The sequence below is a fragment of the Hyperolius riggenbachi genome, chromosome 2, assembly GCF_040937935.1.
Source record: "Hyperolius riggenbachi isolate aHypRig1 chromosome 2, aHypRig1.pri, whole genome shotgun sequence".
NCBI classification, from domain to species: Eukaryota; Metazoa; Chordata; class Amphibia; order Anura; family Hyperoliidae; genus Hyperolius; species Hyperolius riggenbachi.
In genome coordinates, this window is record NC_090647.1 from 300,577,760 (window position 1) to 300,594,500 (window position 16,741).

At 47.9% G+C, this 16,741-nt stretch overlaps 1 protein-coding gene across 4 annotated transcripts in view; it reads right to left on the reverse strand.

Annotated features, from left to right (window-relative positions):
- LOC137546493 (uncharacterized) overlaps positions 1-16,741 on the reverse strand; it is a 142,372-nt gene that overhangs the window by 52,471 nt on the left and 73,160 nt on the right. For 2 of the 4 annotated variants that reach the window (XM_068269031.1, XM_068269030.1), the window contains exons 7-9: positions 16,416-16,439; positions 16,099-16,122; positions 9,249-9,281 (exon numbers count right to left, since the gene is read on the reverse strand). In XM_068269031.1, the coding sequence (XP_068125132.1) occupies positions 9,249-9,281; positions 16,099-16,122; positions 16,416-16,439 (81 nt within the window). The remainder of the gene's footprint in view (positions 1-9,248; positions 9,282-16,098; positions 16,123-16,415; positions 16,440-16,741) is intronic. The other 2 variants (XM_068269032.1, XM_068269033.1) reach the window with 2 other exon arrangements.

Below are 16,741 nucleotides of genomic sequence, written 5' to 3' on the forward strand. Positions count from 1 at the left end.
AGAGTCATTAAGACCTCGGACATTCCAACTTATAACTTTCAATTTGCTAGGTGCCATCTTTTATCTCTACTTTGTGTCGTGGGTATTTGCTCTGGGGGGAGGGGGGGCACACTTTGTAATATTGATACCATGACCAAATGTGGAGGTTTGCGATTGGAGAACACAGAAAATAAACTTTATAAGAAAAATAAAAACACCCAAATCCCTTTATCCCACCCTGACCCATCTAAACGTAGATGGGTCCTTAGTCCCAAAACTCAAAAACCAACAACAGTCTACAAGCAATATACAGCAATTACTGTGGTGCCTGCTTGGGGGGGGGGGGGGGGGAGAAAACAGAGCTTACAAGTCCACCCTGTGAGGGAAGGACTCCGCCCCCCCCGAAAGGGCCAGGTGGGGGAAGAGGTCCCTCCCCCAAAGGGGGGAGAGAGAGCTAAAGTTGTAGTAGCCAAGCGGTGGGTTGAGGGTGATCCAACTTACCACATCTATATGGCAAGCTCCCGCTCTTTATGTCCTGTAAGAGGAACCTGCCTAATTGTAGAAATTGTCGAAGCCTGTTGTCGCATTGAAATGTAATACAGTACACGTAAACACTTGGCCCAGATATTCGTACTAACATAGCCTTATAGCAGCTATAGCCTAGTAACTAGATATAGCGTTACTCACTGAGTGCACATAGCCTTGTGTCCGCGCTGTGGGGAGGAGAGACACCCCAGACTGAGAGGAGGGAGGTATCGGAAAGCCCAGTGACGGGGGGTGACGGAGCACCCCAGGGTATAAGCAGTATTGGATAGGAGGGGGGGTTCAGAACAGGGTGACATAGATTGGGGGGCCATAGGTTGGGCGTCTCCCGGCCCCACAGCACATAACAACAACATATCAATACAGAAGACACCTGTTGAAGAGATGAACATGGCTATAAATCACATATTAAGTGCTCAAGTAAGGAAAAGTGCTGTATATGTAGATAGTGCTTTGTGGCTAAAGCTGCTTTCCAAGTGGAGGAACAGGGCTAATTACATGTGAAATGAGTTCCAAATGGGTGATAGCAGGAAGTGTGGTTAACGGCCAGAGTTCCAAGAACCTCGTGGTGGATGCAGCAAAGTTCCATTTCATAGGCAAGGGGTAGCAGCAAAAGTCAGGTCCACTCTGGATGCATTGCATACAGCAGCTAAATGTCAGGCGGTATGGTAAACGAAATTTATCAGATATAACGGTGAGGGCATTGAATAAACCACCCGTAAGATAGGGCGGGGGAGCAAACCGCAATGGTAGGGGGACATGAACTGATCTCTTGTAACGGTACTAACGTCCCTTATGAGGTATTAGCCACACGGCCTGGAGAATCACGAGAGGTAGGCCTAGCATCCAGCCAGGTTTGTACTGCTTCTGGAGAGGTGAAGAAATGAGTGCGGTCACCATCTATAACTCGAAGCTTCGTTGGATATAACATTGCATATGAAAGACCCATATCACGTAGGCGCTTCTTCGCGTGGACAAACTGTGCCCTTTGACGCTGGAGATCTATGGAGAAGTCCGGGTAAAAGGAGAGGCGTGCGTTGCTATGGGTTACTTCTCCTTTTTCGCGCGCTGCGCGCAAGATGGTGTCACGGTCCCGGTAATTAAGTAGCTTCATTATAAAGGTTCTCGATACCTGGCCTGGCGCTGGGATTTTAGCGGATACTCTGTGTGCTCTCTCTATTATGAAGGCCGAGGAGAACGCATATCTGCCGAATAGATCTATCAGAAGCTGTTCTGTGAAGCTTTCTGGGGCGTTACCTTCAACTTTTTCGGGTAGGCCCACGATTCGCACATTGGAGCGCCTATTTCTATTTTCAAGGTCCTCGTGACGTTCTTTAAGTATGCGAACATCGCGTTGTGTTTGCAAAGAATCTTTTTCTAGGGGCTTTATCCGATCTTCTATGGCGCTCACCCGGTCCTCTGCTTCGGTAACTCTGGTGCGGAGCGAGTGCATATCCGCTCTGTGAAGGGATACGTCTGATTTTACCTCCTCCAGCCTGGTGGTAATGTGTGTGAGAGCTTCTTGGCAGGCCGTTATATCTTGTAAGATCTGCTTCAGGGAGGGAGCGGGTGCATCATCATCCTCCACGCCGCTGCCGTCTCTGCTGTCGCCATCTTGTGCGTCCATGCGGAACTTTTGGAGTTTGGCTACTGCCTCCGATCCGCGACGGGTCATCCTGGGATTAAGTCCAGAGGGTATAGGCATGTTCACCAAGGTGTAGGTGAGGTTTGCGGGGTTATAAAGCCAGCAGGTTTCTTAGGCGGATGGGTATTGCGGGTATTGGAGCGGGAGCTCACCACTGCTGCGTCCTACTCCATGGACTTCCGGCCACGCCCCCCCGGGATAAGGGCCTTTAATGGGTGGTACATTACAATTGAATCATATGTATAAATGCTTGCATGCGTTAGCCTAGCGATAGCCCTGAATGGTGGTGGTAGTTGCAAACTAATCATGCCTACGGAGAGGGAGAAATATGGCTGCAGTCATTATATCCTCTCTGTAAAAATCCAGTTGTAAATCATTCTGTTAATCTTATGGCTTCAATCGTTTGTTTCTGAGTCACACACCTGGAACAGGCATGTTGTTAGTGGAGTCACAATGGAGTCAGAACACAATGTAAAAATTATAAAGGCAGATAATCAGCACAACTGGCAAGCAGGTCATAGTACCTGGATTTCATGCTATCTCTTCGGCCTCAGAATGGGCTGGATTTACCATAAGACACTGTAGGCACCTGCCTACAGGTGCCTGATGGAAAGGCGGCTCACTCCCCCTTCTTGAGTGCCTCCCTCCCTCCTTTCCTATGCAGAGTCCTGATAAGAATGTAAATGAGAGGTTACTCACCCTGCTCTCTGCATTCCAATGACGAGATCTCCCTTCAGAGGCACCTCTAGCTACCTATTACTTGGGGGCACCTCTAGCTACTTAATACTGTGGATGCCTCTGGCTACCTAATACTAATGGACACCTGTAGCTACCTATGACTGGCAAAATAAGTAATGGAGAAGTGACAACTGGGCCAGCCAGCACACCTGCGGTGCAGTTTGGTGGGGATTTGTAGGTTCATGGAGGGAGAAGTTTAGGGTAATCAATAAAAGAAGTCACCTGATCAATCAAAGTAAGAAAAGGGGTGTGACCTAGGTGAATACTGGGCCAGTAAGCTGGACCAATCGGTCCTAATAAAAACTTTAAAATTAAATTAAACTAAGTATTATAAACACTGCAAGCAGGCATCAGAATTACAGCATTGAGTGTAGGATAATACAACAGGAGCACAGAGCTATACAATCAATTAACAGGGTGAACATCAGCAGGCATGTCCAAGGGTTCTTGGATATGCCTGCCTAGGTTCACCCTGTTACATATGGACATTGCTGCTATTGCATGCTTCATGCTTTTTTTGTTGGCCAGAACAGTACTGTACTTGCTGCTATCAGGCGCGGAGCTAGGGGGGGTCGGGGTAGGACAAGTGCCCCGGGGCGCCTGGTCCCCAAGGGCGCCCTCCGCCTGGCTGAGCTGCGTTTTTTTTTTTTGCGGCGCTGGCGGGTGAGGGGAGCAGCGCAGATAAGAGGGAGAGCTGTGCGGACGGTGGGGAAGGGGGGCCATCTCCCCCCGCCTTCTCTCACCTTAGGTGTTCTCCCTCCCTCGCTGTCCCCTCCAATGTCCGGGTGGCTGGCAGCGGCGGGCGGAACTCACCTCCGTCTCGCTCCAGCGCCGGCCGGAAGTTCGGGTGCGCAGCCGCTGCTCTGGTCTGGACCAGACCAGAGTAGTGGCAGATCCATCCGGCGCTGCGACGAGACGGAGGTAAGTTCCGCCCGCCGCTGCCAGCCACCCGGACATTGGAGGGGAGAGCGAGGGAGGGAGAGCAGCTCTTCCTCTTCTCTGCGCTGCTCCCCTCCTGCTGGGGAGGGGGACACCTGACCTGGCTACCTACTCTGGGCACATATACCCCTGGCTACCTACTCTGGGCACATATACCCCTGGCTACTTACTCTAGGCACATATACCCCTGGCTACCTACTCTGGGCACATATACCCCTGGCTACCTACTCTGGGCACATATACCCCTGGCTACTTACTCTGGGCACATATACCCCTGGCTACCTACTCTGGGCACATATACCCCTGGCTACCTACTCTGGGCACATATACCCCTGGCTACCTACTCTGGGCACATATACCCCTAGCTACCTACTCTGGGCACATATACCCCTGCCTACATATATTGGGCACATATACCCCTAACTGCATATACTGGGCATATACCCATGGCTACCTACTCTGGGCACATATACCACTGCCTACATATATTGGGCACATATACCCCTAACTGCATATACTGGGCATATACCCCTGGCTACCTACTCTGGGCACATATACCCCTGCATACATATATTGGGCACATATACCCCTAACTGCATATACTGGGCATATACCCCTGGCTACCTACTCTGGGCACATATACCCCTGGCTACCTACTCTGGGCACATATACCCCTGGCTACCTACTCTGGGCACATATACCCCTGCCTACATATATTGGGCACATATACCCCTAACTACATATACTGGGCATATACCCCTGGCTACCTACTCTGGGCACATATACCCCTGGCTACCTACTCTGGGCACATATACCCCTGCCTACATATATTGGGCACATATACCCCTAACTACATATACTGGGCATATACCCCTGGCTACCTACTCTGGGCACATATACCCCTGGCTACCTACTCTGGGCACATATACCCCTGCCTACATATATTGGGCACATATACCCCTAACTACATATACTGGGCATATACCCCTGGCTACCTACTCTGGGCACATATACCCCTGGCTACCTACTCTGGGCACATATACCCCTGCCTACATATACTGGGCACATATACTCCTAACTACATATACTGGGCATATACCCCTGGCTACCTACTCTGGGCACATATACCCCTGGCTACCTACTCTGGGCACATATACCCCTGCCTACATATATTGGGCACATATACCCCTAACTACATATACTGGGCATATACCCCTGGCTACCTACTCTGGGCACATATACCCCTGGCTACCTACTCTGGGCACATATACCCCTGGCTACCTACTCTGGGCACATATACCCCTGCCTACATATACTGGGCACATATACTCCTAACTACATATACTGGGCATATACCCCTGGCTACCTACTCTGGGCACATATACCCCTGCCTACATATATTGGGCACATATACCCCTAACTACATATACTGGGCATATACCCCTGGCTACCTACTCTGGGCATATATACCCCTGGCTACCTACTCTGGGCACATATACCCCTGGCTACCTACTCTGGGCACATATACCCCTAACTACATATACTGGGTACATATACCCCTGGCTACATATACTGGGCATATATACCCCTGGCTACATATACTGGGCACATATACCTCTGGCTACATATACTGGGGACACATACCCCTGCCTACATATACTGGGCACATATACCCCTGGCTACCTGTTCTGTGGACATCTCTGCCCCTGGCTACCTGTTCTGGGCACATCTATACTGCTGGCCACCTATTCTGGGGACACCTATAGACCTGGGGCTACCTATTTTTGGGGAAGCACTGCTGTCAGATTGAGTGTATTTTGGGGAACTGCTGCCAGGTGAGACGTGTCTACTATATTAAGGGGGCATTCTGCCTATTTATGTGAAATGCTGTCTATTTATGTGCCTCATGACTGCTGAATTTGTCTTGTTGGGGGCCTCATGGTTACTGGATTTGTCTTGTTGGGGGCTTCATGATTTGTTGGGGGCCTCAAGATCGCTGAATTTGTCTTGTTAGGGGCCTCATGATGCTGAATTTGTCTTGTTAGGGGCCTCATAATTGCTGAATTTGTCTTGTTGGGGGCCTCAGGATTGCTAAATTTGTCTTGTTGGGGGCCTCATGATTGCTGAGTTGGTCATGTTGGGGGCCTCATGTTTGCTCATGATTGCGGAATTTGTCTTGATGGGGGGGGGGGGGGCTCATGATTGCTGAATTTGTCTTGGAACATGCTGGAAGGTACATACTGAGGGAGGGTGGGTGAGCGTGAGCCTGCTAACCTCCATGTACATTTGAAGGGGCGTGACCAAATGTGGAGCACCCATAACCACGCCCACATTTGGTCACGACCCTTCACCTTAGGTGGCGCATTAATAGTCTTTGTCCCCGGGCGCTGAAAACCCTAGCTACGCCTCTGGCTGCTATACTGTCTGCGATAGCTTCAGCTTCATTAGAGTAACCTTGTTTGCTGATCCTGTATACTTTTGTATTTGCCTTCTGTGTACATCTATACCATTAATGATGTTAATTGATTGTACAGCTCTTTGCTCCTGTTGTATTATCCTACAGTCAATGCTGTAATTCTGATGTCTGCTTCCAATGTTTATAATACACTTCATTTTGATTGCAAATTGCGTTTAATGTTCTGGTCATCTTTTTTTAAATAGGGAGAAGTCTAGGGTGCCAGGGCATATGTGCCTATAGGCTCCTGTGAGGTAAATCCAGGCCTGCGTTCTGATCTACACACTCACAATAAGGCCTCCATGGGTAGTTGAACTGAGAGCTCAGCAAGCAGTTGCCAGGCAGCAGCAAGCAGTTACCAGCAAGCAGTTGTGAGAGTTTGAGAGGCATTTCACTGCCTATCAACTGTCCATGGAAAAGAGGCCTAAGAGACACTGAGGCTGGTTTCACAGTGGGATGTTAAAGTCCCACATTACAGCAGCCTGTAACGCAGCCTAACTCACAGCACTGTAAAATCAATTGTGCTGTTCACAGTGCCCACGTTGCGTTAGGGTATAACGCTGCACGTTAAATGAAAGTGCAGCATGCTGTATGTTATACCCCTATAGAGCTGCGTTAGATTGTTTGCACATGCTCAGTGACTAGCCACATGGCTAATTAATATTCACTGCCCTGTGGTGACTCGTGGTGGGACTCGTAGTGTTGTCCGGATCATGAACGAATCGTTCATTTGATCCGGATCTTTTTTGTGAGTCGAATCATCCGCATCATCACAATGAAAGATTCGGTTCACAGTGGATGTCTGTCTGGAAGAAACAGGAACATACAGAATGCACAGTGCAGGGAAAGTCCTGTCCTGCTAGTCATTTCACCCCCAGTCTGCTTCCCTAGTAAAATGATTCAAATGATTTGGTTCAAAGATCCGGATCTTTTCAATGATCTGATTCAAATGATCCGAATCCTTAAAAAGATCTGGACTTCCCATCACTATCCTGGAGCGGTTGCTTTGAGAGCTGCGTAACGCGGCTCACTCTGGCGTCCTCCTCCAACACCACCAGGCGTTGCGTTAGGGGCACGTTATGCGACCATAACGTCCCCTAAAATGCAATGTCTTGGTGGGAAAGAGGCCTTAGAGTGCATACTAATTCTTTGTCTCGGACTCAGTATGATTAAAGGCAGAGTGCCAGCATGCCAGAAAATCTACTGGCAGTTCTAGAGAGGAGTAAATAATGGAAGTCTCTGCATTTCTGCTAATACAGGCTTCTTTGCAACATCTTAGGCTGAGCATGACAAGTTGTGTTTCATTTTGCATCTCATTGTGATTACATCTTTTATTTGTTCTTTCCACATACAATTTTTCATTTTGGAAATGTTTTTCATGCAAATGTATAAATGGTAGAAAAATACAGTAGAATTAAAAGGCATAAGGCATGTAGAAAAAGGCTTTGAGGTATAACCAGGTTGAGAATTGGTAGCCTATTATTCTATTATGTGATTTAATTAGATCCCACAGTTTGCTTAGGGGTTTGTAGATGTGCTCTGTCCCACCAAAGTGCAGCTTTTTTCTATATTATCATTTCATTTCTTCAGATGACCTTAACCTGAATTAAAGAGAACCCGAGGTGTGTTTGAAGAATGTTATCTGCATACAGAGGCTGGATCTGCCTATACAGCCCAGCCTCTGTTACTATCCCAAACCCCACTAAGGTCCCCCTGCACTCTGCAATCCCTCATAAATCACAGCCTCCCTGTGCAGGCTGTGTTTACATCTGTAGTGTCAGTCTCAGCTGCTCCCCCGCCTCCTGCATAGCTCCGGTCCCTGCCCCCATCCCTTCCCTCCAATCAGCAGGGAGGGAAGGGACGCAGGCGGGGACCGGAGTTCTGCAGGAGGCGGGGAGAGCAGCAGAATGACACTATAGAGATAAACACAGCCTGCTCTGACAAGCTGTGTGTCAGCAGCGTGGCTGTGATTTATGAGGGATTTCAGAGTGCAGGGGGACCTTAGGGGGGTTTGGGATAGCAACAGACGCTGGGCTGTATAGGCAGATCCAGCCTCTGTATGCAGATAACATTCTTCAAACCCACCTCGGGTTCTCTTTAAGTTTGATGTACTCATCTCAAACTTCATGTCACCCAACAGACTGATGGATGAAATGTCTGCACATAAATGTGAGCTACAGAGGTAAAAGTTAACAAGCTTAGGCAATACAGCAGTCACTGTGTCTGCTCGTTGATTGTGTGCAGGGGCAGTTCTAGACCTTTTGCTCCCTGAGGCAAACTTGCGCACAGGCATGTTGCCCACAGTATAGGTAGCCAGGCATAGTCGGCGGCCGCCTCCTCTATGACAGTCCCCGGTCCCCCTCACTACTAGTCTTGATTTCAGAGCAGCGGTGACCCACTGCACCGCATTGATGAAGAAACATGAAAGCAGTTCCCCTGGTAACGTTGTGTATACAAGAAGTAAGTACTTCCTGTATATACACCACTACGGGAGCTGCCCACCTCTCTTCACTGCAGCCCAGAAGGTTGCTGCTGATCTGAGGTCCTGACTAGTAGGGGGATCGGGGACTCTCATAGAGGAGGCGGCTGCCGACTCAGAAGGTAAAATGAGTGGCGGCTGCGGAGAGGGAGGGGGCGGGTAGGATGCCTTGGAGATGCCACCTGACGCAAGACGTTCAGGCAGCGTTATGAGCGGACCGCCCCTGGTTTTGTGGGCTGCACCACACATAAAGTACTGAAGGGGAGCATGTGGCCCCTGGGTGGCAGGGTGGGTACCAGAGCATAAATAGCAAGATTTTCTTTCAATTGTCAAAAGAGTTTTCTATGAGTTGACCAATTTAGATGCGGTTTCTTTTAAGGAATTAAGTGAACTCAACAATAACCTAATTGGATCATCAACCCAAAAAAAAGTGAATCTCAGTGAGCGATCAGCAGGGGGAATTTACTCACCAAGATTCCACCCACTGGGGGCATTCGGGGTTTCTGAAATAAAGAAGATACTTTATTACAGAGGGCAGGCAAGTTGAAGAGATGGGCTCCTATGTTTTATTGGTAGCAGGGCTATTTCTGCCCATTTTGGTGCACAGGGCACATCCCCAGTCTAGATCTTAAATGTGAATAGGAAGATTACAGCCTACATTATTTAGGTCATCTACAGAAAGAATGTTTCTCAAAACATCTAAAAAGGATACATAAATTATTATCAGACACCTCACTGGCCTAAAGTCATGGAACCACATAACACACCTTCCTTTATCTGTTATATGAGGTGTGTAGCCACCTTATAAAAATATTAAACTGTACAGTTTATGTACAGCCAAGGTCTTTACAAGTGCTGGAAAGAGTTCCAACATTCAATAAAGACCAAATCTGAAACAATTACAGCTTTTTTAAGCACATTTTTAATATCTGGCATATCACTGTTTTGCTATTCAGGCAACCTTTGTTAAGCTATTCATCAGTGTCTATTTAGGTGTTCATGCATAGAACTTATATTGCCGGTGTTCCAGCAATGCAGGCAGCTCTTCCAGTGGCCATCTCAAACAGCTGGCTTCCTCTTCTGGTTGGTGCAGTTGGGTTATTTCCCAACTGCACGGCATCCCCAGTGACCCTGCACCTCTTAGACCATGTAAATTCCATGTGACATATTTTCTACTTTTTTTGTTGCATGCATGAGTCTGCATTTTGTGAATTTTCTTTTTCTTTTATTCTGCAGCTTTCCAAGTTTTTGTATGCAACTTTTCAGATTATAGCAATAGACCACTGCGCCTCACGTCTCTATTCACTATCAATATAGTGACAACCCTGCAAAACACAATTCACAATCCGCACATAGTGCCAAGTATTGTTGGAGAAATTCCACAAATAGCACCCAGTGCTGCACTCCTGGGGGTAGTGCCACCACCACGGGAAGGTTAAGAAACACAGGTCCCCCCTTGTGCATCCACTCACCAAAAGCATGTCTTGTTTCAATGCGTATCAGATAAGTCAGCTAAGGATATCTATTCCGGCATTGCAGGTTAAAAAACTTTAATATAAAACACCAGGGACTGTGTGACAGGCATATACTCTGGCCGCGGAACACAGAGCAGCACGTCGCCTTCAATCCACCCGGCTTCCACGTCTGACGTCAGTGCGCACCTCCAACTCCGCCATACGCGTTTCGTCACGCTGTGACTCATGCAGGGGCTGGAGGTCCACCACCCGACGTCTCATTTTAAAACTAGAGCTGCCGCATATCCTACGCCCTCCCACAACGCCGCCCTCTTGCATTGCTGGGCGACCGGGGACCAAAACAAAATTTTAATTTTGCAGTTATTTTACACACAAAAATTGCATGTGATTTTTCACACAAAATTTAGATTTTTTTTTTTTTTGGTGTCCATTGACTTGCATTAAATGGCTCAGAATTGAGCTGTGTATTCCCAGCACTAGACAGCTTGTTTTATAACCTTTCCTGACTTTTGACCTCAAGTTTGATTGATGCCTGGACCGACCATATGTGTGTACCCTGACCTGCCCATGCCTAGCCCTTTAGATACTGTGAACATCTAATCTCCTGTGTGTGACCCAGGCCTGTTTGTACTATTCTTGCTCAACAATTTGGACTGATTCACACTACAAGAGCTTTTTAAACGCTAGAGATTTTAAAAGCTCTTGCTATTGCAATGGTACTGAGGATTTTTACAAAATCACATTTCTTCAATGTGAATACACACATAGGATAACATTAGCAAGAGCTTATAAAATCACAGGGCGCTTAGAAAAGCGCTTACAGTGTGAACCAGCCCTTTGGTACTGTGCTTCCCTCCAAGATTTACCATTGCCAACCTGGACTCTCTGACTTCCCTCTTAACAATTTTCAGCCTAGTGGGGTTCTGGTGTTTTTTCTGGCTCAACGTCATTAGTCTCTATAATTTGCGCACCTAAGACCTGGGTGTAACCGGGTGCTGGGACAATACATTGAATGTGAAGACTGTGGTGGGGATTAAACTATAGGAACTGCGGGCCCTTTTACACCAGCTGCATTCACTTTCATTTTTGAAAAGGCTTGCAATTTTCTAAACGCTAGTACGGTATAGATACTTTTGTGATTGCGTTTTCAATTTGTGGTGAGAAAGAGTCCTGATAAGAAGGTAAGAAATCTGCCAGGCCTTACAGCTAAAATCACCATCCATCCCTTTCTTAATGGAACTAGCAGTTGTGTATTAGAATACAGTGGCGTAGCTGTGGGTCCCGGTGCAAGTTTTACATTGCCCCCCCCCCCCCCAAGCACTCTATACGTAACAATTGATACAGCGCAACAAAACCTGCCAAGGTCATCTACTGTATTAGAGGTGCAAGAAGGGGATGGGGAGCAGTTTGCTAATGATTACTACTATTCAAAGTATCTATAGAAGTGATTATTACCACCACAGGACCAATAAACAGCTTATACTTTGGTTTAGGAAGGGCCCCATGGGGCTCCTCTGGCCCAAGGGCTCCGATGCGGTCGCTACCTCTGCAACCCCTATTGCTACGCCACTGTTAGAATACCTTAAAGAGAACCCGAGGTGTGTTTAAAGTTTGTTATCTGCATACAGAGGCTGGATCTGCCTATACAGCCCAGCCTCTGTTGCTATCCCAAACCCCACTAAGGTCCCCCTGCACTCTGCAATCCCTCATAAATCACAGCAGTGCTGTGAGGCTGTGTTTACATCTGTAGTGTCAGTCTCAGCTGCTCCCCCGCCTCCTGCATAGCTCCGGTCCCTGCCCCCTTCCCTTCCCTCCAATCAGCGGGGAGGGAAGGGATGCAGGCGGGGACTGGAGTTCTGCAGGAGGCGGGGAGAGCAGCAGACTGACACTATAGAGATAAACACAGCCAGCTCTGACAAGCTGTTTGTCAGCAGCGTGGCTGTGATTTATGAGGGATTGCAGAGTGCAGGGGGACCTTAGTGGGGTTTGGGGTAGCAAAAGAGGCTGGGCTGTATATGCAGATCCAGCCTCTGTATGCAGATAATATTCTTCAAACCCACCTCGGGTTCTCTTTAAGGCTAGAGGTGTAGCGAACGGTTCGCCGGCGAACCGTTCCAGGCGAACATTGGTGGTTCGCGTTCGCCTGCGCCAGGCGAACTTTTACGGAAGTTTGATTCGCCCCATAATGCACTATGAGGGTCAACTTTGACCCTCTGCATCACAGTCAGCAGGCACATTGTAGCCATTCAGGCTACAGTAAGCCCTGGAGCCCCCCCCCCCCCCCCCCCTTATATAAGGCAGGCTCCGGTGGCCATTACACTCACTCGTGTGCCTGCTAGTGAGAGGAAAGGGACAGCTGCTGCAGACTTGTTCTTCTAGGGACAGATTAGTTAGGTTCTTGGCTGCTTAGTTTGCTCCTTGGCTGATTGTTATTGCTTTATAGCACCCTAGCTTTTGTCAGAGCTCATCCTGTACTTTTTTTTTTTTTTTTTTTACTGTGTGTCAAACTGACACTTTTGTTGCATGCACAGCCTTGCTAATTGATAGTGTGTGTGTGCCACTGCCAGCAGCCCAGCACATTCAGTGACTGACTGCCTGTGTGTGTGACAGGGAGCTGCACATTGTACTACCCAGTACTGCATATACCCCCAATACCTGTTGTGTTTACTTAACCCACCTCATCACTGCACATAACTACCTGCAGTGTTGAGTGAACCCAGCTCACTGCATCCTACTACTACCTGTTGTGTTTACTTAACCCACCTCATCACTGCACATAACTACCTGTAGTGTTGAGTGAACCCAGCTCACTGCATATACCTACTACCTGTTGTGTTGAGTGAACCCAGCTCACTGCATCCTACTACTACCTGTTGTGTTTACTTAACCCACCTCATCACTGCACATAACTACCTGTAGTGTTGAGAGAACCCAGCTCACTGCATCCTACTACTACCTGTTGTGTTTACTTAACCCACCTCATCACTGCACATAACTACCTGTAGTGTTGAGTGAACCCAGCTCACTGCATATACCTACTACCTGTTGTGTTGAGTGAACCCACCTCACCGCATCCTAGTACCTTTACTGTTCAGTGAACCCAGCTCACTGCATCCTACTACCTGTTGTGTTGAGTGAACCCACCTCACTGCATCCTAGTACCTTTACTGTTCAGTGAACCCATCTCACTGCATATACCTAGCATCCCCCCGAGATGGACAAAATGGACAAACCAGGTAGAGGAAGAGGTAGAGGCAGACCCAGAGGAAGGCCACCAGGCACCGGCAGGTCTGTGTGAGGTGGTGTTGCTGTGATTTCGTGCGGACCTGCCCCAAAATACAGTGCTCAGAAGAAGGCACGTGCCATCACTTCCCAAAATCGTGAGGAGGTGATTGAGTATTTAACACAGAACACCTCATCTCCCGCAGCCACCAGCGCTACAACAAGCACCACATCCGCTGCATTTGACACTTCGCAGGAGTTATTTGGTGGTGGTGGTGGTGGTGAAATCACCGATTCACAGCCACTACTGCAACAACAAGAAGAAGGCGCAGGTACACCACCTCCTACGTCTGAGTTAGGTGGCGATAGTATGGACGTAACGTGTGTGGAGGGGGCTGATGAAACACCTGAAGTTGGTGCAGTTGAGGAGGTGTCTGAGGAAAGTGCAGCTGGCCAGGAGGATTATGATGACGATTAGATGGATACCACATATGTTCCCGGTAGAGGAGATGACCAAGGGGACAGTTCAGAGGAGGAGTCAGAGAGGACTAGGAGGAGACGACTCCATGATAGAAGCAGAGGGAGCTCGTCCTCAGAAACAGCTGGGGGCAGTGTCCGGCGCCATGTATCGCCCGCTATGGCCAGACAGCCAACATGTCCTTCAACGTCAGCTGCTGATGCCACCGTAGCGCCATCAGCCCAGGGGGGCTCAGCGGTTTGGAATATTTTGTAACGTGTGTGTCTCAGATCGGAGCAAAGCCATCTGTTGTCTCTGCCAGCAAAAATTGAGCCGTGGAAAGGCCAACTGTCACGTATGGACAAGTGCTTTACGAAGGCACCTGGAGAGAAGGCACAATCAGCTATGGCAAGAACACCTGAGGAAAAGCAGCACCCCTCAAAAGACAAGCCGCGGAGAACAACCGCGGCAGCAGTCACAGGGGGCTTCTGCTGCTCCACGTTCCCATGGTATTGTTCGTGGCTGGGGGGAGGAAGAATGGCTACACTTAAACAATTTAAAAATACAACCATCTAAACTTTCAACCAATTTAAAAATACAACCATCTAAACTTTCAAACAATTTAAAAATACAACCATCTAAACTTTCAAACTATTTAAAAATACAACCATCTACATTTTCAAACAATTTACAAAAATGCCAACAAAACTTGCCCTCCGTAAAACATTCTTGGCAAATGCTTTCGACTTGGTTTGTCTTCCGCTGGCTCAAGGGTCCATCTGACCACAGATGCCTGGTCTGCAAAGCACGGTCAGGGCAGCTACAGCATGGGTCTCAGCAGGCTCCCACTTCGGGCCGGAATCCAACCTTCATTCCCCGCAGTGACAATGGCAGACTTGCCCTCCATAACGGATTCCCGTTAAAGGATTTAAAGTTAATTAATTTCAAATACACAGCAGGGCCTCGAAAGTCCGCCTCCTGTATTGTTATTTTTGGTCACTACCTCGGGGCGGGCGTGCATGCCCTCCTTGGATGTGTAGTGGTAGCCGTTTCTCAGGCTCCACACCGGATTCCATCCCTCATTTCCCGGCCATTACCCGGGGTCACAAATGGCAGACTTGCCCGCCTCCATATGATTCTCGTGAAAGGAATGTGGTGTCATCTTTGCCCGCCATAACTGGTTCTCGTTCAAGGATTTAAAGTACATTCATTTCAAATACACAGCAGCGCCTCGAAAGTCCGCCTCCTGTATTGTTATTTTTGGTCACTACCTCGGGGCGGGCGGGCGTGCATGCCTGCCCGCTGCCCTCCTTGGATGTGTAGTGGTAGCCGTTGCTCAGGCTCCACACCGGATTCAAACCCCTCATTCCCCGGCCATTACCCGGGGTCACAATGGCAGACTTGCCCGCCTCCACAGGATTCTCATTGTAGCGGTACTGAACAAGTACACAGCAAGTAGAAAATGTAATTTAAAAACAAAACGTACGCTTTTTAACAATGCCATGGAAAGTTGAGAAGGAAGTCACACATTACCTGACATCACTGAGTGAGGAAGAGCAATCTCACCATGTTGTGCAGTAGTCCAGCATGGCCGTCACTACACAAAGAGCTGTTTGCGGTGCGTTACACAGTGAGTTTGGTGTGTCAGTGTGGAGCAGTACTCTAATTACACTCCCTGATTGATGTATACACATGCAAGATGTTTTAAAGCACGTTAGGCCTGCAATATAGCATTCAATGTGATTTCTGACTTTAAAACGCTGCTTTGCGTCACATCCAGATTTTTCCCCGGGACTTTTGGCATGTATCCCACTCCGCCATGCCCCCGTCCAGGTGTTAGACACCTTGAAACATCTTTTCCATCACTTTTGTGGCCAGTATAATTTTTTCTATTTTACAAAGTTCGCCTCCCCATTGAAGTCTATTGCGGTTCGCGAACTTTTCCGCGAACCGAACCTTCCGCGGAAGTTCGCGAACCGAAAATCGGAGGTTCGCGACATCTCTACTTAAGGCACAGTGTGGAAAGAATAGCTATGTGGTACTCCCACCCTCCTACAAGTGTCACCCTAGGCTCCCGCCTGTTTAGCCGATGTCTTAAAATGGCCCTGATAAATAACATTTACCATTATACATCAAGGCTGACATTAACAGGATGAATTTACTTACCATACTTGCACCAGGTGGGGGCATCTGAAATAAAGAATACATTTTATTACAGCGGGCAGGAAAAATGAAACGACAGGCTCCAGTCTTTCATAAGTAAACAGATTATTTTGATGTTTATGAGAAAGAAAATATTGGCCAGGCAGAAAATAAAAAAAAACAAAAACACAATTTTTTTATTCCAAAATCTTATACACACACGCTAGACTGAATTTGCCTGAGGCGGCTATTCGGGGCCCTCTTGGTTAAGAATCTAGGAAAACTATGGCCTGTGGGCCAGTATACATCAAGGCTGACATTAACAGGATGAATTTACCTACCATGCTTCCACCATGTGGGGGCATCTAAAATAAAGAATACATTTTATTACAGCGGGCAGGAAAAATGAAGCACAGGCTCCAGTCTTGTATACGTAAACAGATTATTTTCATGTTTATGAAAAAGAAAGTATTGGGCAGGCACACACACACAAAAAAATAAACACATTTTTTTTTACTCTAAACCCTTATACACACACTAGATTTAATTTGCCTGAGGCGGCTATTTTGGGCCATCTTGGGTAAGAATCTAGGAAAACTATGGCTTGCGGGCCAGATTCAACCCGCGGGCGCTATGAAGCCAACCCGTTGATAGAGGGCTGGCTTCT